Source organism: Macrobrachium rosenbergii, chromosome 1 (assembly GCF_040412425.1).
Source record: "Macrobrachium rosenbergii isolate ZJJX-2024 chromosome 1, ASM4041242v1, whole genome shotgun sequence".
In the NCBI taxonomy this organism is placed as follows: Eukaryota; Metazoa; Arthropoda; class Malacostraca; order Decapoda; family Palaemonidae; genus Macrobrachium; species Macrobrachium rosenbergii.
In genome coordinates this window covers 35,919,022-35,941,521 of record NC_089741.1, presented here as the reverse complement: position 1 = coordinate 35,941,521, position 22,500 = coordinate 35,919,022, and the positions used below count along the sequence as shown (strand labels likewise).

The following is a 22,500-nucleotide window of genomic DNA, read 5'->3' as shown; positions in this document are numbered from 1 at the left end:
TTAACATTCTCCATAAACAAAACCTGAACATTAAGGAAGTGCGAAATTCTTCTTCTTCTTCCCTCCACGAACTCCTTGTGGTTGGAATGCCACAGTAAATCCCTTCCTCTTCGAAAGGAATCCCCCACCCCTACCCACATCCTTCCACCACCTCTGTAATGAACAACCCCACCTCTATCCCCTCCCATCCACAACTATCAGCACAATTTAAGGGGAGACAACTTCTCTCTCTCTCTCTCTCTCTCTCTCTCTCTCTCTCTCTCTCTCTCTGTTTTAAGTTCATCTGAGGTGGAGGATTTTCATCTCGGCTCTTGGCAACGCTGAGTCGAAGGCGCGAAAACTGGAAGACGGAATTCAGCAAGAAACGGAGGCGCCTTTAGTCAAAAACAGCTCACTGAAGACTACAACCGCGCAAGATCTGAACTTTTGAAGACAAAATATGAGCAGTTACAAAAATGGAACTGAAACTGGGACATAAAATTCAGGCCAAAGCCCAAGCGCTAGGACCTATGAGGCCACTCAGCGCTGAAAATAATGTGGTTAAATAATTGTTAGGAGAGGATGGAAAGTAAGAGGGAAGAAACAGAATAAGAACGGAGGTATATAGTTCTGATATTCTAAAAGAGCCGCCATACTAGGATTTAGGAACTGGAATCGGAATATAGAATTTAAGCCAAACGCCAAGCGCTGGGACCTATGAGGTCATTCAGCGCTGAAAGGGAAACTGAGAGTATAAAAGGTCTGAAATGTGTAAAAGGGGAAAAACCTTTCGCAGCTTCACTGTGAAACAAGTGTTAGGAGAGGGTGGACAGCAAGGTGGGAGAGAGAGGGAATATGAATGGAGGAGGTACAGCAAAAGGAATGAAAGGGGTTGTAAGCAGCTAAGGGGCCTAAGGAACCGCGTGACGTACACTGGCGGCTCTAACCCCACCCCTGCCTCCCCTACGGAGAAGTCGAACTTGGCAGCAGAGAGAAATAGCGGTTCAGGAGCAACCCATCCTATCACGAGGCATTGGAGGCGTGATGGGATTGGGATCCTACTCATTCATTTCCTCTCTCGGCAGACCTCTGCGATTCATGATGCCCCCTCTTCCTCCCCGCCATCTACACCTTGGGATAGAATTACGACGGCGAGCCACGCTCACGCACCTAAGAGTCTGCACTTGAGGTAAGATTGAGTGAGGGTGCTCGTTGTGTTCCTCCAAGGGATTCTGTCGAATATCCTACAGGTTTCCGTCTGGAGGAGAAGGGCACCGTACTGGTGTGAGTCCAGCTTAATCTAAAATCAAAGCTGTCAAATATATGAGTTGTTCTCAACATTATAAATCTTTTAGCCTATTCGCCTTGCTGCAAACTGCTTTTGCAGGTATCAAGACAATCTTCACCTAAGGTTATTGCTTCTCAAGTTTCGAATTTCACTCTACACTATGTAATCAGGCAGAACGAAAATGGACAGCACCTGCTGACGGGGCATCTTTTTACTCCAAAGTCCTCCGGCAAATGACTTACGTGAAAGCCACGGCATCTGAAGGATATCGGGACCTAATTCATCAAAACCCCATCGTCCTCCATGAGAGGAAGAAGGCCCTTGAGAACGTGTGGCTAAAAGGTCCTCTTTTTCCCCCTCCTGCCTCGGGCCTCGATCCCACAAGGACTCCTGGATTTGAAACAAGAAAAAAGGGAAAAAAATAATCCGTGGTCGAGTCGGCAGGAGACCACGAACCTTTCAAGATGCCGAGCTAGTCAATTCACTAAGTTCTTCCGATCTCGAACGGGGCGTTGGCAGTGCGAGTTTTCCCTGACCATGATGGATTTTTATGACAGCCAGCGACCTTTTCTAAAACCCAGGCCCGGTGAAGACGCAATCAAAGCGAAGGCAAGGTCGTCACTGCGTCAGAAATGACGCTTTCTTAAGTGAGAATGATGCCAGGACGCAAAAAAAATATTTAACTATTTAGTTAAATAAAAAACTATTTAACAAACCTATTTGATAAAAAACTATCTAATAAAATCAACAATTAACCTATTTAATAATAAAAAACTATTAATCTAACTGAAAAAAGTCAGTAAATAAAGGAAGAAAAACAATGAATTAGAGAGAATGACGCCAGAACGCAAAAAATGAAAATTATCTGTTCAGTTTAAGAAAAACTATTTAACAAACCCATTTAATAAAAAAAACTATCTAATAAAACAAGCAATTAATCTATTTAATAAAAAACTATTGATCTAACCGAAAAAAGTCAGTAAATAAAGGAAGAAAAACAATGAATTAGAGAGAATGACGCCAGAACGCAAAAAAAGAAAATTATCTGTTTAGTTTAATAAAAACTATTTAACAAACCTATTTAATAAAAAAACTATTTAACAAACCTATTTAATAAAAACTAAACAAACCTAAAAAAAAAAAAAAAACTATTTAACAAACCTATTCAATAAAAAAACTATCTCATAAAATAAACAATTAATCTGTTTAATAAAAAACTATTAATCTAACCGAAAAAAGTCAGTAAATAAAGGAAGAAAATTAAAGAATTAGAGAAAAAAAGAAAGAAAGTCAAACATTCCGGAAGTATTAGATGTGCCTTTCATCATCGTCCACAACGGAGCAACGCAAACCACTCTCCAAGAGGTCGACGCGTCAGAACCCGACGCAAACATCCCGCAAACAACGAGCAACCTAGAAACGGTGTAACAGAACCACTGGTCATTCTATTAGTGTTTCGTTATTCGCGTCCTCGCTCGGTTCAACACAGGAAGCGGACATCCGTTGCGAGATAAGAGAGAGAGAGAGAGAGAGAGAGAGAGAGAGAGAGAGAGAGAGAGAGAGAGAGAGAGAGAGAGTGGGGATGGGGGTTATTCTTAATAGTTCTATTTCACAGTATCTGTCACTATATTATGTAACTAAAAGTACATCACAGAAGATTGTTTGAGAGAGAGAGAGAGAGAGAGAGAGAGAGAGAGAGAGAGAGAGAGAGAGAGAGAGAGAGAGAGAGAGAGAGAGGGTAGGGACTTATTCTTGATTATTCTAGTTCTCAGTATTTATCACTATATTCTACATCACGAAAGTGGATGTGTTTGTTTGTGTGTGTGTGTTAGAGAGAGAGAGAGAGAGAGAGAGAGAGAGAGAGAGAGAGAGAGAGAGAGAGAGAGAGAGAGAGCACAACGTCCATAACGAACAAAAACAAGCGTATAAGTGCTATAGCTATCCACATCGCTAGAGGGCCCGGGCGGGCAGGCAGGCGTTCAGGCAGGCAGGCAGGCGTTCAGGCAGGCAAGCTTCAGGCAGGCAAGCACACTGCCTGCAGGACAGGAGAGCTGAGTACAGAGATGCCACAGCAAGCACACTACGACAAGCAGAGGCCCAACAAAAACACTGGTGGTGGTGGTGCTGCGGTCTGCGCCAAGGGCATTGATACCCCGGTAGAGGCCACTCACATCGCCCCGAGAGAAGGAGGAGACAGTTCAGAGCAAGAGGGCCTTGCATCCAACTCACCGTTAGGTAGTAAATTGACGCACAACGCAATTAAGAGAGAGAGAGAGAGAGAGAGAGAGAGAGTTCTCAGTATACTAAAAGCACATCACAAAATAGAGAGAGAGAGAGAGAGAGAGAGAGAGTGTTCTCAGTAGCTATTAATATATTCTAGTAGCTAAAAGCACATAAAAAAAGTGTGTGTTTTTTGTGTGTGTGTGAGAGAGAGAGAGAGAGAGAGAGAGAGAGAGAGAGAGAGAGAGAGAGAGAGAGAGAGAGTAGGGGTGGGAAGTTATTCTTGAGATTCTGGTTCTCGGTATCTATTAATATATTCTAGCAACAGAAAGCACATCACAAGAGAGAGAGAGAGAGAGAGAGAAGAGAGAGAGAGAGAGAGAGAGAGGGTGGGGAGTTTTCTTGAGAGGTCTAGTTCTCAGTTTCTAAAAGAGAGAGAGAGAGAGAGAGAGAGAGAGAGAGAGAGAGAGAGAGAGAGAGAGGGTGGGGAGTTTCCTTGAGAGGTCTAGTTCTCAGTTTCTAAAAATGAGAGAGAGAGAGAGAGAGAGAGAGAGAGAGAGAGAGAGAGAGAGAGAGAGAGAGAGAGAGAGAGAGAGAGTTTTCCAAACTGCAGCATTTAAGTAAAAGGAACTGATACAATTGTACAAACTTAGTGTAAGAGAATATTCAAGTGTGTATTCCAAATCAGTATAAGACTCAAATATTCTATTGTACGTGGCTCAGAAGTCACGTTTCTTTTAGTATTCTAACGTGTCTAAATTCTGTATATCATAAATTCTCGTGCATCACTGAAGAATTGTGATCTAAAATTTGTCAATCAAAAATTCTGGCGCATAGTTGACTCAAATGTGTATTTATACGCTAGTTGGTATCTCAGTGTGTATATAAATTCTGTACTTCAAAAATCCTAGTCCATATACAGCGTTTATCTGAATTCTGTATAAAATTAATCTTGTGTGTATCTAAATTCTTGTTTCTAAAAATTCTAGTACGTATCTAGGAGTTTAAATTCTACACAGCACAATTTGCAGCGCTCGTCTAAATTTTATGTCTATAAATTCTGTGTATCAAGTTCATAAACTCTGCGTACCAAGTTTATAAATTCTGTGTATCAAGTTCAGAAATTCTCTTTACCAAGATTATGAATTCTGTGTATTAATTTTCTAAATTCTGTGTACCTAGTTTATACATTCTGTGTATCAAGTTTATAAATTCTGTGTACCAAGTTTATAAATTTTGTGTACCAAGTTTATAAAATCTGGCTATCAAGTTCAGAAATTCTGTGTACCAAGTTTATAAATTCTGTGTATCAAGTTTATAAATCCTGTGTACCTAATTTATACATTCTGCGTATCAAGATTATAAATTCTGTACATCGTTTATAAATTCTGTGTATCAAGTTCAGAAATTCTGAGTACCAAGTTTATAAAGTCTGTGTATCAAGTTTATAAATTCTGTGTACCAAGTTTACAAATTCTGTGTATCAATAAATTCTGTGTACCATGTTTATGCACTATGAGTACCAAGTTTATAAAATCTGTCTATCAAGTTTATAAATTCTGTGTATCAATAAATTCTGTGTACCAAGTTTATACATTAGCCTATGTGTATCAAGTTCAGAAATTTTGAGTACCAAGTTTATAAATTCTGTGTACGAAGTTTATGAATTCTGTGTACCAAGTTTATATATTCTGTGTACGAAGTTTATGAATTCTGTGTACCAAGTTTATATATTCTGTGTAAAGTTTATGAAATTCTGTGTACCAAGTTCTCTGGCTGCGCAGAAGCAAGTCTAAATGTCATTCATTGCAATGCCACTGAAGGACTTTGTCCTCAAACTCATTCCCACCGAGATCACCCCAAGGATGACGCGTTCTCTCTCTCTCTCTCAGCAAATGACTTCAACTCAAGGTGATGAGTTGTTTGAGTTCTGTTGAGTTTTTTGTAAGAAAAAGAAATGACAGATGCAACTGACAGGGAATAAAACAAAGGAAAAAGATGACAGAAGGAATGTATTTATATCTATTTACCGATGTAAAACACTGGATATTCTACGCTCATTGTGGCAAAGTTGCAAAACTCACAGGCAGTCTTTCTGAAGACTGGGCACTTCATGTATATAGAAAAAATAAATCTAAGATACTGATCACTTCCAAAGTTCAAATTGTCATTCTATTACAGAAGAATTTTCAATCCCAGAGTGAAGATATTCACGTTTCTGTCCAGGTACCCTCTTGTGTATCCATCTGGTTTCAGGCGTGGAAAGAAACTCCTGAATACTGCAAAAGCAAAAGCAAAACACTGAGTCAACTGCAGGTACAGTACCTCAATAAAGTTACTTTACAATAGTATCCCTAATTAAATTTCTTTATTTTTCCATACCAACCTCCTTCCGTTTTCTATCACGAAGGCAGTACTCGGTAGGAATCTGAACGAGCAAAAGACGTCTGGTTTACTTTTCGACAATCCGTCGAAACTGCCCCTATAGCTGCAACCCTTTCATTCCCTTTGACTGTACCTCCGTTCATGTTCTCTTTCTTCCATCTTACTTTCCTCAGCTCTCTCCTAACAACTGGAGGATGTCACCTTCTTTTTAATACCGATTTCCCAGAAAAGTGACACTGAGGATGTCACCTCAATGCGCAGATTGACTGATCATACACCAAAAACCAGGCCAGAGGTTTGGTGGTGTTACCCTGCACACACACGTGAACTGTTCCTAGACTTGCAACAAATAAGCAAATGACGGCAAAAATAATTTTGCGCTTCATAATCGACAGCAGGTAAAACTGACACATGTGAGAGTAAAAAAAAATGACTCAAAACATGTGAAAGTTATAATTAGTGACGTTCAAGTGTAAACGCTTGAAAAATACTGTAAGTATATACTTCGGATCAGGACCCCACCCAAGCCACACGCGCGCACACACACACACACGCACAAACACACATACAAAAACTGACATCCAAGTGGAGTGGAATATGAAATTTAGGCCAAAGGCCAAGCGCTGGGACCTAGGCTATGATGAGGTCATTCAGCGCCGAAAAGGAAATCGAGGGTAAAAAGGTTTGCAAGACGAAACAGGAGGAAGACCTCAAAGCAGCTGCACTCTGAAACAGCTGTTAGAGAGGGTGGAAAGTATGATGTTAGAAAGAGAATATGAACGGACGTACAGTAAAAGGAATGAAAGGGGTTGTACGCTGCTAGGGGGGGCCTAAGGAAGGGGAACGCTGCAAAGAACCTTAAGTAATGCCTACAGTGCACCGCGGGGATTCAGCAAATAAGTACATGACGGGAAAAGTAACTGAATTTTATAATATAGAGAAGGGAAACCTGACATATATAATATATAAACGCTTGAAAAATACTTTAAATACATACTTCGAGTCAGCCCCCCTCCCCCAAGGCCAGCCCCACACACGCACAAACAAACACGCACACACACACACACACAAACACACACAAACTGGCCCCCTTTTGTATTTTGACAATTCAGTCATCACAGTGACTTTACAAGCCCTCTTCTCTCCTTACCGAAAAACTAAAAAAAAAAAGAAAAAAGTTCATTCAAATTGCGGACAATAGCTCAATTCCCAGGACGTCCGACAAAAAAAAAAAAAAAAACTCTTTACAGTGTGATAGCAGTAAACATAAACGACGCCTGAGATAAAAAAAAAAAAAGTGGTGACGGAACGATTTTATTATTCTAAATCTATTTACTTTTTAGTTTTCTGTAAAAGAAAACTATTGTGCCGGCTTTGTCTGTCCGTCCGCACTTTTTCTGTCCGCACTTTTTTCTGTCCGCACTTTTTTCTGTCCACACTTTTTCTGTCCGCCCTCAGATCTTAAAAACTACTGAGGCTAGAGGGCTGCAAATTGGTATGTTGATCATCCACCCTCTAATCATCAAACATACCACATTGCAGCCTACTAGCATCAGTAGTTTTTATTTCATTAAAGTTGAATTTAGCCATAATCGTGCTTCTGGCAACGGTATAGGACAGGCCACCACCGACCCGTGGTTAAAGTTTCACGGGCCGCGGCTCATGCAGAATTACACCGAGCCCACCGAAAGATAAATCTGTTTTCGGTGGCCTTGATTATACGCTGTACAGAAAACTCGATTGCGCAGAAAAAAACTTCGGCGCATTTTTTACTTGTATTTTCTATACAAGTAAAAACCTCTCCGTGAAGTCAGGATGCTGTGCAATCATGTTGACGTACGTAAAAAAAAAAAAAAAAAAAAAAACGCCCGAACCAGGTCAATTGCATCTACCGTGCATCAGTTTTTTTTTATATTGAGGTTGAACTACGGTGGGAAAAAACACATACACGCAGATACTAACCCCTGAAAACCCACACCTAACAACACTAGGCATGCTAACCTCATATAAATTTATCTTGACCGAACATTCACGTTTACCCACGCAAACAAAAAAAAAAAAAAAGTACCTTTTACTAAACTCGTAAATCAGACTTCCTCTCTTGATAACTGAACAGCCATTCAATAATAAAAGTGAAATGGAGTTTTTTTTTTCTTAATTTTTTCTTTTCTACTTGGGGAAGGGTGGGGTTGGTGGAACGGACTGGAAGATACAATTCAGGTCAAAGCCCAAGAGCTGCGGCCTATGAGGTCATTCAGGGCTGAAGGGGGAAATTGAGAGTAGAAAGTCTGAAAGGTTTAACAGGAGGGAAACCTCGCGGTTGCAATATGAATCAATTGCTAGGAGAGGGTTAAGGAAAGTAAGGTGGAAGAAAGAGAATATGAAAGGAGGTACAGTAAAAGGAACGGAAGGGGTTGTAGCAGCTAGGGGACTACAGTGCACCGCATGAGATGCACTGACGGCACTACCCCCCTACGGGGGTGAGGGTTTTTTGGTGAATTTCTAGTTCATCAGGAAAAAAATATTTTTTTTTATCGAGTTCTTATCAATTCTGATACTCTACTTGCATATTACAACACTTCTGGCAAAGTGTCTGTTATTTTCTCTACGAATATCAAACTTGCAAGATTCGACTGTGTTGTGATATAAGTTCTCACAATTTTCATACAGTAGGCAGGAGAAGGGCTCATGAACACATACAGATCCAGTACATGCATTTATTGTCGACGCGTTTCTTGACCCGTGGTCACATCATCAGGACAGCTAGCCTACAGTTATAATGTAAAAAAAAAAAAAAAAAAAAAAAAAAAAAAAAGGGCGGGGAGGCGCATTCAGCGAACATAAAAAGTAAGCATACACAAAGTATAAGAAAACTTAAAATGGAAAATCAGTTAAACTTGAATAAGCAATCACACTTGAAAACATTTACGCACTGTACATATATATATATATATATATATATATATATATATATATATATATATATATATATATATATATATATATATATATATATACTGTATATATATATATAATATATATAGTATATATAATATATATATATATATAGCCTATATATCCATGCATCTTTCGTACTATCATGTCCAAATATACATCTTAAAATGAAACAAAAAACCATCTGAATATAAAAAATATATTAAATAAGCACCTTAAATACCTCCCCCCAAAAAAAAACCATAAACACAGGATCCAAAAACGGAAAAGCCACGAAGCCGCCCCCAAAAAAAAAAAAACTCGGCCCAAAACAACGATTACAAACAATATGGAATCGGTGCAATTAAATCTATAATGACGCTAATCAATGATTTCAATGACAACAAAGGGATTGGAATTAGATCATTTAGCCTGATTTATGTCCCACATCAAAGACAAGCCGACAGACGGACTGACACTGCGTTGCATTCGGCCGTCTTTTATAGTATCTCCGTGCCTGTTCGTTTGTCCCGTGTGTGAAATGGATACAACTGAGAGTACATGAATATAAGAATACAAATTATATATCATACATACGTATAAATATGTATGTATGTAATGGATACAACTGAGAGTACATGTATATAAGAATAAAATTATTATATATATATATATATATATATATATATATATATATATATATATATATATATATATATATATATATATACTGTATATATATATGTATAAATATCTATAAATATGTATGTATGTATATATATTTATAGTACACACAAATAAAGGAAAAAGTCAAAATGACAAAGCGAGAAGGAAAGAAAAAAAATACTTGGAACTTGACCTTAAAGTAAGGGTTGAGACCTTTCCGCCTCTTGAAGAAGGGAATGTTATAGATCATGGAATGCAAGCGGGAAGAGGACTTCAAAGCCTGGGGATAGACTTAAAAAAAGAAAAAAAAAAGAGTAAAAGTGGGATGAGGTAACCTGACCGGTGTTACGAGAATATCTAGGGAGAAAGGGAATTCTCTATATTCTGTGAGGGTCAGCGGAATAATGCCCACAGAAAAGATCATATGAGAGAGAGAGAGAGAGAGAGAGAGAGAGAGAGAGAGAGAGAGAGAGAGAGGAGGGGGTAATAGCAGGGTCCTCTACTCTGTGGGGTCATCAGGAGCGCCAGAATAATGCCCACAGAAAAAGAGATTCATATGAGAGAGAGAGAGAGAGAGAGAGAGAGAGAGAGAGAGAGAGAGAGAGAGAGAGAGAGAGAGAGGAGAGAGCATGTCAGGGCCACCAATCAGACGAGTTCCCATTGATTCGATCCTTTCAAGTAAGGAGACAATTGATGATGAATCCCGCCGAAATACGACTGCAGCAACGCTCCAAAAGGACAGGTGTTGCCTGGCGTGGCCCTTTGATTGCCTAATTATTATTATTATTATTATTATTATTATTATTATTATTAACATTAACAACAACATCGTTTTAGCGCATAAGCGCTAAAATGATGGAGAAATACACAATGGTGTCAGTGTAAATATATATTAAAAATATACATAAAACTTATATATTTTTTAATATATGTTTACACTAACATTACTGTGGATTCTTCTTCTTCTTCTTCTTCTTCTTGGCAGGTGTTGCTCGAAACACCTCTAAGTAAGAGCTGGTATTTCATTCCTCACACCGTTGGACTGTGGAACGGTCTCCCTACTGAAGAAGTGCAACTGGAACTTCAGAAGTTCAAGCGAAGATGCGACGCATTAGCTCCTAATCTTATTCTCCTTTGCATTTTAATACATTTTTGTCTATTCATTCATTTATTGATTTATTTTTCATCTTTTAATATGCGAGATCTCTTTTTTTCTGTATTTCATTTTATCTCTTCTCACTTCTTCCTAATGAGCACCATAATATTCTTAGGAGGCTTCTTGAATTTCAAGTCAGTGGCCCCTTTGGTGGGCTTGTTCCATATGGATAGGTTCATCTTCTGAATAATAATAATAATAATAATAATAATAATAATAATAATAATAATAATAATAATAATAATAATCATCATCATCATCATCATCAAAGGAACACTAGGCACGATCCCAAGATCCCTGAAAAGGAATCTGGAAAAAGTAGATGCCGAAATAGCTCCAGGACCCATGCAGAAAAGCGTGCTACTAGAAACAGCGCACATAGTGAGAAGTGATGGACTCCTAAGGAGGCAGGATGCAACCCGAACCCACACTAAAAAAAAAAAAAAAAAAAAACAGCCGAATAGGATGACTGTGATAGACCAAAATAATAATAATAATAATAATAATAATAATAATAATAATAATAATAATAAAATAATAATAAAACGTATTCACTCTTTATTTGCAGGTCAGATTAGGTCAGTCAGTAACCTTAGTTTTCAAGGCAAAGGATCATTCCCAGTGCTACTAGGATTCCCGGAATTATGCCTCGTATTCCAGTGACTGCACAACAGACATTATGCCAGGCCTCTGTTAAGGATAATAATAACTAATCGCATGGGGAGGTGGGGGACTTTAGGAGCTGGTTAACACAACAACAGAAAAGAAGAGAATATAGAATTTAGGCCAAAGTCCAAGCACTGGGACCTGAGGTCATTCAGCGCTGAAACGGAAATTGAGAGTAGAAACGTTTGAGAGGAAAACCTCAAAGCGGTTGCACTATGAATCAAATGTCAGCAGAGGGTGGGAAGTAAGATGGAAGAAAGAGAATATGAAAGGAGGTACAGTAAAAGGAATGTAAGGGGTTGAAGAGACGCTGCAAAAGAACCTAAAGAAATGCCTACAGAGCACCGCATGAGGTGCACTGGCGGCACAACTCAAATGAAAGTACCGTCCTTCGCATTTGCCGGCTGGGGGAAAGGGGGTTGTTTGTGGTTAATTACAACAAGGTGGGGAGGGGAGACAGGAGTGTTTGTGGCTAACTGGAACAAGGTACTGACCTTCGCACCTGAGAGCAGGAGCGAATAAATAAAGCAAACACAGTGTCATCCCCAGTGCAAGCAAACATCTCCCATCGAGCGGAGGAATGTGACCAAATAAATGCAACGGGTGATGTGATATAATGCCTCCTTTTCTAGAACAACAATCACGTCACCAGTCAAGACTAGATACAGCAAGACACCCAGAACATAACCCTCAGGAACACCAGACAAGGAAATAAAAATAAAAGGGGTTATAAAAACCCCTTGAAGGAGACAAGTACTCTCTGCAAATCAATCTGAGTCATTCTGAAATCAAACCCATTGTCAGAGCAGTGTTGGATGCAACTAGTTAAGTTCTCAAGTAGCCTACTTAATTGTTCCTACAGAATAGAATATAGTAGGATTTGGCCACAGGCCATGCGCTGGGACCTCATTCAGCGCTGGAACGGAAATTGACGGTAAAAAGGTTTGAAAGGTGTGACAGAAGGAAAACCATTCAGCGCTGACACGGAAATTGACGGTAAAAAGGTTTTGAAAGGTGTGACAGTAGGAAAACCGCAAAGCAGTTGCATTATGAATCAATTGCTAGGGAGTGGGAGGGGAAAAAAGGATGGAGGAGAATATAAATGGAGGTACAGTAAAGGAATGAAAGGGGCTGCAGCTAGAGCCGAAGGGACGCTGAAAAGAACCTTAAGTAATGCCTACAATGCACCGCATGAGGTGAGCTGACGGCTCCACCCTCTACGGGGTAACTGTCGCCTATAGGCAGTATGCCTACAGGTAAGCAACTGCCCATATTCAGTGTAATTATAAATGGACTTGGTGATTACAGAACGCTGCAGGTATGGAGAGACTGACATGCAGAGATTATAATTTCCGTTCAGTTGAGAAAAACTACAGAAAAATCTTTAAAAATGATTCTTCTTACTTCACCGATGGTTTCAGTTTCTGGCGAGGCAACATTTGTAGCTTGTTCAGGAAATTTGACTGAAATACCACTATAACAGGGTGAATCATAAACAAGCACTGAAGTTCAGTCCGGACCCTAACGTGAACTAAATCTACGTTTGTAAGTAAAATCAACCCTGACATTCAAAGTTTTACTTAATAAAGAACAAATAAAAATATTGATTTAATTTCGTCCCTAACGTAATCACTCTTCAAGTAAAAACATCCAGTGTTCAATTTTATATCTTAAGTGGATTATACGACTGAAAAAATAATAATATTTTCACACGAATGACAAAAGCGAAAGCAGAGTGACTTAACGCATTCCTCCCACAAAAATTGCCATCCAATCCTTAGGCCTACGTGTGTTATCAGTCCCAATGGACGCCTTTATAAATTCTTGATCATAAAACCACCTACCCACACAAAGCAACAAGTCAACAAACACAGCATCACTATGAAATTAGGGAGGATCCATCTCGGCACTGCTCTGAAACTAACCTCCAACACCTCCCCCTCCCCCAAGACCCCATCCCCATAACAAAACACTACGCCACCCCTAGCTTGTGTTGCATTATTGCAGTCGGATACTGCTGGTGCTGCTGGCATTGTTCATAGGCTCTTCTTCACTTGGTAAAGGGGTGAGGGGAGGGGTATGGAGATAGGGAAGGAAGGAAGGACGGGGAAGCAGTCAGAATAGCAAGAGGGGGTTTTATGTTTGCCCAAGGGCTATGCCAAATGGATGAGCGACTAGGTCTGGGGTTAGCTATGGCGACTCCAAGATCTTACGAAAGCCAGTCAAGAAAAGGATGAGTCTAAACATCTTGGGGCAAAGCACTCCGGGGGTGTGAATGGGCGGAGGGAGGGAGGGAGGGAGGGAGGGGGAATGGGGAAGTGTGTTTTCTTCCCTGGGGGAGCGGGTAAGGGCAGTGGGACGGTGGCTTTTAAGGGTAGGGTTATACCTACCATTCCCTTTTTCCTTTCCCAACACTACTGTGGCGATTTCACTTGGCTGCTGCTAAGAGGATGCGCTTTGAATTTTAACTAACAACACAAGAGAGAGAGAGAGAGAGAGAGAGAGAGAGAGAGAGAGAGATGTGTCGTGGCAACCCTATCCTTTTTATTTATAAATAAAGCGGGGTGCATTCCCTACCGCTTTGGGGTGTGTGAACTGACGCACTGGGAAAAAACACGGTTTGTGGGATTTCACGAAGTGTGGAACTTCAGCTGAGGCGACCTCAGAGTAACTATCAATCATGTCTCCCTTCTTCTTAAAAATACATCCGACATTCATCATCACTTTTATTCATCAAACCTCAAATAGATGATTTTAACACATTTATTTATTGACTTCCAAGCAAGGACTGAAATAAAAATCATTCCCAGTGAAGTAAGAGAACGTTTGCGGGGAGCAGAGGTCTTGTCAAGACAAAATAAAGCATTTTCCCCCTCCCAAGATAAATAAAACTCTTACTATATTACATATATACAGTATATATATATATATATATATATATATATATATATATATATATATATATATATATACATATACATATAGCTATATATATATATATATATATATATATATATATATATATATATATATATATATATATATATATATAAATATATATAAATATATATATATATATATATATATATATATATATATGTATATATATATATACATATACATATACATATATATATATATATATATATATATATATATATATATATATATATATATATATATATATATATAACTTACCATCTAATCCATAGGCCTATAAGACTACCAGTTCCAAGGTACACTCTACATAGGTTCTTGTATGCAAATAACAACCTTTGTAACCTCTCCCTCTAACCTCACCCGTTACATAAGGGGAAAATGGACTTGTCTTTGCCCTGCCCTTGTAACCTCTCCCTCTAACCTCACCCCTTAAATATGAGAAAACGTATTCTACTCAATCCTACCTTTGTAACCTCTCCCTCTAGCCTCACCCCCTTAAATAAGGGAAAATCTTTGTCCTACCTTTGTAACCTCTCCCTCTAACCTCACCCCCTTAAATAAGGGAAAATAATTGTCCTACCTTTGTAACCTCTCCCTCTAACCTCACCCTCTTAAATAAGGAAAATCTTTGTCCTACCTTTGTAACTGCTCCTCTAACCTCACCCCTTAAATAAGGGAAAATCTTTGTCCTACCTTTGTAACCTCTCCTCTGACCTCACCCCTTAAATAAGGGAAAATCTTTGTCCTACCTTTTGTAACCTATCCCTCTAACCTCACCCCTTAAATAAGGGAAAATGGACTCATCTTTTGTCCTACCTTGTAACCTCTCCTCTAACCTCACCTCTTAAACAAGGGAAAATGGACTCATCTTTGTCCTACCTTTGTAACCTCTCCTCTAACCTCACCTCTTAAATAAGGGAAAATCTTTGTCCTACCTTTGTAACCTCTCCCTCTAACCTCACCCCCTTAAATAAGGGAAAATGGACTCGTCTTTGTCCTACCTTGTAACCTCTCCCTCTAACCTCACCTCTTAAATAAGGGAAAATCTTTTGTCCTACCTTTGTAACCACTCCCTCTAACCTCACCTCTTAAATAAGGGAAAATGGACTCGTCTTTGTCCTACCTTTGTAACCTCTCCTCTAACCTCACCTCTTAAATAAAGGAAAACCTTTGTCCTACCTTTGTAACCTCTCCATCTAACCTCACCCCTTGAATAAGGGAAAATCTTTGTCCTACCTTTGTAAACTCTCCTCTAACCTCACCTCTTAAATAAGGGAAAATCTTTGTCCTACCTTTGTAACCTCTCCCTCTAACCTCACCTCTTAAATAGGAGAAAATCTTTGTCCCTACCTTGTAACTGCTCCTCTAACTCACCCCTTAAATAAGGGAAAATCTTGTCCTACCTTTTGTAACCTCTCCCTCTAACCTCACCTCTTAAATAAGGGAAAATCTTTTTGTCCTACCTTTGTAACCTCTCCCCTCTAACCTCACCCCTTAAATAAGGGAAAATGGACTCATCTTCGTCCTATCTTTGTAACCTCTCCCTCTAACCTCACCTCTTAAATAAGGGAAAATCTTTGTCCTACCTTTGTAACCTCTCCCTCTAACCTCACCTTGAATAAGGGAAAATCTTTTGTCCTACCTTGTAAACTCTCCTCTAACCTCACCTCTTAAATAAGGAAAATCTTTTGTCCTACCTTTGCAACCTCTCCCTCTAACCTCACCTCTTAAATAGGAGAAAATCTTGTCCTACCTTTTGTAACTGCTCCCTCTAACCTCACCCCTTAAATAAGGGAAAATCTTCGTCCTATCTTTGTAACCTCTCCCTCTAACCTCACCTCTTAAATAAGGGAAAATCTTTGTCCTACCTTTGTAACCTCTCCATCTAACCTCACCCCTTGAATAAGGGAAAATCTTTGTCCTATCTTTGTAAACTCTCCTCTAACCTCACCTCTTAAATAAGGGAAAATCTTTGTCCTACCTTTGTAACCTCTCCCTCTAACCTCACCTCTTAAATAGGAGAAAATCTTTGTCCTACCTTTGTAACTGCTCCCTCTAACCTCACCCCTTAAATAAGGGAAAATCTTCGTCCTATCTTTGTAACCTCTCCCTCTAACCTCACCTCTTAAATAAGGGAAAATCTTTGTCCTACCTTTGTAACCTCTCCCTCTAACCTCACCCCTTAAATAGGAGAAAATCTTTGTCCTACCTTTGTAACCTCTCCCTCTAATCTCACCCTTAAATAAGGGAAAATGGACTCGTCTTTTCCTACCTTGTAACCTCTCCCTCTAACCTCACCTCTTAAATAAGGGAAAATCTTTGTCCTACCTTTGTAACCTCTCCCTCTAACCTCACCCCCTTAAATAGGAGAAAATCTTTTATTCTACCTTTGTAACCTCTCCCTCTAATCTCACCCCTTAAATAAGGAAATGGACTCGTCTTTTTCCTACCTTTGTAACCTCTCCCTCCTAACCTCACCTCTTAAATATGGGAAAATCTTTGTCCTACCTTTGTAACCTCTCCCTCTAACCTCACCCCTTAAATAGGAGAAAATCTTTATTCTACCTTTGTAACCTCTCCCTCTAATCTCACCCCTTAAATAAGGGAAATGGACTCGTCTTTTTCCTACCTTTGTAAACTCTCCCTCAAACCTCACCCATTAAATAAGGGAAAATGTATTCTTCTCAATCCTACCTTTGTAACCTCTATCTCTAACCTCACCCAAAAAATAAGGGAAAATCTTTCTTCTACCTTTGTAACCTCTCCCTCTAACCTCACCTCTTACATAAGGGAAAATCTTTGTCCTACCTTTGTAACCTCTCCCTCTAACCTCACCCCTTAAAGAAGGGAAAATGGACTCGTCTTTGTCCTACCTTGTAATCTCTCGCTCTTCCGACAGTAACTCTGCACAACCATTCAAGTAGCTAAAAAATCTCTCTCTCTCTCTTTCCTAACTGCCTTATTACATTCTTAAGTCATTTCCCCATTTTCCTGAGATTTACATTAACTCCTTCCTTCCTCTCTCTCTCTCTCTCTCTCTCTCTCTCTCTCAGATTCAACAGCACTTCAAAAATACTCGTTCCATCGACCAAGGGCTACACTCTCTTGTGACACAGCACCTCTCCATTTGCACCGTTTGTCCGAGAGTCCATCTCTCTCTCTCTCTCTCTCTCTCTCTCTCTCTCTCTCTCTCTCTCTCTCAAATTTCCTCAAGAGCAACTTTTCACCTCTAAATTACGTTGCCCAGATTCACTCCTGTATGTTCATTAGTTCATTGTCTCTCTCTAGTCTCTCTCTCTCTCTCTCTCTCTCTCTCTCTCTCTCTCTCTCTCTCGTCCACGTTCTTCATCTCTTTGTCCTGAAACTACACTTCAGACACTCATTTCATACTTCACTAAAACTTTTCACTTCATTACGACAAAATTCACTTCTTTGTTTCTTCCGAACTGCCGAAACATTATATTTATATATATATATATATATATATATATATATATATATATATATATATATATATATATATATATATATATATATATATATATATATATGTTGTATATATACATATACATACATATATATAATTTAAATATATATATATATATACAAATATATTTCGTTTACTTATTTTGAAGTCAAATTCATAAAAGAATTCTAAACAGATTGAATTCTAAGGTAACAATGGCTTCCTTCTATCTTTTTCAAAAATAAGACGATGGTAAATGTCTGTCCGTGGCTTGCAATGGCAGCAGAATATAATAATTTTTAAAATTTTTTCTCGTAATTGTAATTTTTTTAATCTCGGCCACAAAACCACCCTCGAAGTATTTACACAGACACTAGACAGCAATTCAATCACGAACACCACCAATAATAGCCTTGTTACTGTTTGATCACGATCTCTTTACAACACACGGATACACTTAAAAGTTACATTTCGTCGAAAACGCGGGACCGAATACGGAACGAATCAATATTTCCACGAATCATCGGCCTATCTTCAATGCACAGCCACAGACGGCCCAAGAGCGCCACTCACTCAGATCCCTTCATAGCATCCATCAGCTGGTGTCGTGTCAGAATAACGTCTCTCCCCTGGGAAATGTGGAGAAAAATTCTTCTCACGGGACACAAAAGCTCATAATAAATACCAGACAATGACCTCAGGTTTGTAGGACTAACGTTAACGATTTTCTTAACATGTATTCGTCTCCCCAGGAAGTCTTGGCCCCCCTCGGTAGCAAGGGAAGAAAGAGAAACAAAACAACGTTGGTCCGAACTCGTTGAAAACAAAGGGGCAGCCCTTTACCACCCACAGGTACGATTCACCTGGTCTTTGGGCAATGCACGCACGAAGAACAAAAGGATATATATACCTGACGCCACAGGCACTAAGGACTCGTAGGAAGGGAGGCGTACCAGGTTTTCCTTCCTTCAAAAGGTCATTTACACTCCTCCGTGGTGGCTATGAACATGGGGCCACATTCAGCACACACGCACACCCCGGCACCACAACCGATCATCCTCAGTGCGACCCGCATCTCTCCTCCTCCAACTCCTTGGTCTCATAAACAACTAATTCCCCCTCTCTCTCTCTCTTTCTCTTTCTCTTTCTCTCTCTCTCTCTCGCGCCCTCCACAGTTGACCAACCCTCCGGGGGGTCGGAATCCACAGCACCCGAAACGACTGCACACCGCCGAGGGGGGTGGAAGATTTCAGAGCGAAGGAAGGCATCCTTCAAAAACTAACCATACGTACATTTATCAAGAGAAGAGTCATGGGCGCCGAGCTGTGCGTTCAGTGTAATCCACCGTAGGGTCCGGTCCACACTGCTCTACTACAGACTGACTGTGACCTTCCGTAAGGTTCCGTTTCCTTCTCCGACAGCAGATTGCGCTGGCCTCGCGGACCCGGCATTGTCACGACGTCACGGGAAGGCGGGGGATTTAAAAGGCGTCGCGTTGGTGGGAATAAAAAGCCGGGAATAGGAGTGGATTTTAATTTCTCCTTTTCCAGCGCCTGGGTGCGAACGTCTGCGATGGTGACGGGGAGACAACAGGGACGATTCGGTGGGCTGTCTAGGCAAATGATACAGTTGACGGAGAAGCGAAATCGAGGACGTTGTGGGCCTCGATCCCGACCGAATAAAAAAGCTACTGGCTGGATAGAACAGGTGTTATGTTAGTGCCCACAGCAATAACAGCTTGTCCTTGAGCACGAGGTGATATCTCGAGGGCAGGCTGCCACCCAGTACCTCTTTATCTCGCTGGCTTCCTTTCGAGGAGCCTTTGTTTCCCAAATATTTGCGGAGAATATTTTGCTGACTTCACTGAGTATAATATCCTCTCTCTCTCTCTCTCTCTCTCTCTCGTTTTTACTAATCAGATATTTTGCACAGCTAAGACAAATTCGTATTATGACTGTCATAGAAAAGACAAAAACAAAAGGTATACATATATATATATACATATTACATACACATGCATGTATACATATATATATATATACATATACACATATGTATATATATATATAATATATATAAATATATATAAACATACATAAACACACACACGTAAATATATAAACACGCCATGACATTTCAGTACACGCAAATATTGGGCCACAAATACCCATTACCCTGTAATGCCGATACCACTTCACCTTGAGGACAAATGACACACAAAGGGGATTGTATCTGATAAGTACATCATCTGCCCTAGCCAGGATCCGACCCATGACTTTTGGGTTTGATACAGAGCAAACAGGACCTTTATCCGGTCGGCTATCAAGGAAGATATGAGATATCATCGAATCTGGTGTAACATATTCTCAAGTTAATGAGTTTCTAGAAAGTGGATATTCATGTTAACCTTCTTCCCTTAACAATGGGTGGATTCTGAAGAATAATGATAATTGGGTCAATGTCATTATTTATACACATTAACTACTGATCGCAGAAGACGATAAGCACGACAAAGATCCGCTAATACATGTACACACACACGCATATAAATAAATATATATACACATATATTCTACTGGTCACTTTTACAGATGCGTATGTATTTGTAATGGCCACAGTGCCTTCTTAACTTCTCGAATTCTTCGCGCTTTTTTTTGATACGCTTTGTCACTACAAAGCCTTTGGATCCAAGAGCAAGAAATATGAGGAAATTAAGGTGTCCGGTAGCGGGGAACGAACCCGCGTCCCATAATCAGGACGACCGTATCTAAAAAAAGCGAAGAATTCGAGGAGTTAAGAGGGCATTGTGGCTATTACAAATGCACACACACACACTATATATATATACATACATATATATATATATATGCATATGTGTATATGTATATATATATATAAATGTATTATATCTATGCTTGTATATATGTATATATATAAATAAATATATAAATAAATATATATATACAAAGTAAATATAAAAAAAATTGCGACACGCATTACAAGCAATTCGCTAATAACATCTTACGCCCACACATCACGATAATGCCCATTTTTCATCCTCCAGGGAAACTTTAAGCAAAGCCATCTCATCTATATTCCCCCGTTTGAACCAACTCACTTTGACATCTTCCTAACAACATCCACCAATGAAACTGACCAACATTCAGTAACCTGAGAAATGCACGCATTAGGATAATGGACCATCATACGGGATTGCTTACCATATGACGTTCAGGGCCGGGCTTCGCTTGGCCAATGACACATACCTGCAAAAGAGGATATGACGTTAGTTATGTTGAAATATCAATTTTATAAAAATATACATAAGGTAAAAAAAAAAAAAAGACTTTGTTGTTTACTTTAATATTGTGAAAGGGAAGAACGGGTGAAATAATAGAAGGGGAATAATTGGGATAAAGAGGAAACCTGTTCATTATGTACTGCTATTAATATATATATATATATATATATATATATATATATATATATATATATATATATAAATATACATATATATATATATATATAAATATAATATATATATATATATATATATATATATATATATATATATATATATATATATATATATATATATATTTACAATTATTCATCCATACATCTATATATATATATATATATATATATATATATATATATATATATATATATATGTATATATAAATGTATATATGTATATAAACAGATGTATGTATGCAAATAGATCCTGGAAAATCTCTCAGAAAAGGACACGAGAGGCTTCAATTCAATATCATGTAGTTTGATAGATTCGATTTTCTCCCCATTTCTATAACAAATTATACACAGTGTCCCTTGCGTAATGACTAGAGATCAACTGTTATATGCGACAGTTACACAGTTTTTCTTAACGAACAGTTACAACACAGCTCAGTTGTCAGAATAAACGGAGAGACTAGCGTAAGAATGAGTAAGAAAAAATTTGTTCTTTCTCTCTATCCATCTAACTTTTGTCTTATTTTCCTCCATACCCTTTTCTACCCAGAGGAGTGAGTGTAGAATTACAGCCTTCAATTTCAATCAGAGGTTCCATTTTCTCCACTCCGAGGCTTGCGTCAATTTTGGTAATTTTCTTCCCAACGCCGAGGCGAGGTAGAGTAAGTTTCAGCTTCAACACTCATTATCAAATACTGAGAAGTTTTACCGTAATGGCTCGCAGTTAGCGCACGTAATGGGAAAATCAGCTGGAATTTACCAGTAATGACGCTTGTAAGCAGGTCTCCGTATAGTTTACGATATGCAGCTTATACAATCATTTGTATAAACTCGGTCCACTGTTATTTTAGCGTTTACAAGTCATATGATTGTTGGCGTGGAAAACAGGATTGTTCAGTATGCCGGTGATGCAACTTGTGGGTGTAGTGATGCCCTCAGCCTCAATCGGAACATGGGGCATATCTGGGAAGGGTGTAGTCGGTGGGGTATGGGGCTCAACTCCAGTAAAACAAGAAAGCACTACAGATTAGCATGTCTCCCTTTCAGGTGGAGGGAACTTTGCTGAATGAGTCTGAAGTGTAACTTTTGACACATCTATAACTTTTGAGAACATCTAATGAAGTTTCAGCAAATGCCGCTTTAGGAAAGTTAGGCATTGTTCGTAAGTCTCACATAAGTGATAAAATCAGTGCAACATGTTTTAGGTCATTTGTACATACTTCCTTTACTAGAATACTGTTCTCCCGTGTGGATGTCTGCTTCTGCCAGTAATATCTCTTCTGATAGAGTGGTTCGTGGTGGTAGGTTTCTGTTTCCTGATAGTAG

At 39.1% G+C, this 22,500-nt stretch overlaps 1 protein-coding gene across 1 annotated transcript in view; it reads right to left on the bottom strand.

Annotated features, from left to right (window-relative positions):
- Nucleotides 1–19,028, bottom strand: part of LOC136849763 (protein phosphatase 1 regulatory subunit 14C) — a 366,597-nt gene extending 347,569 nt beyond the window's left edge. The window contains exon 1 of the mRNA XM_067123361.1: nt 18,993–19,028. Coding sequence (XP_066979462.1) covers nt 18,993–19,013 — 21 coding nt within the window. The 5' untranslated portion in view covers nt 19,014–19,028. The remainder of the gene's footprint in view (nt 1–18,992) is intronic.
- Nucleotides 19,029–22,500: the final 3,472 nt, after the last annotated feature.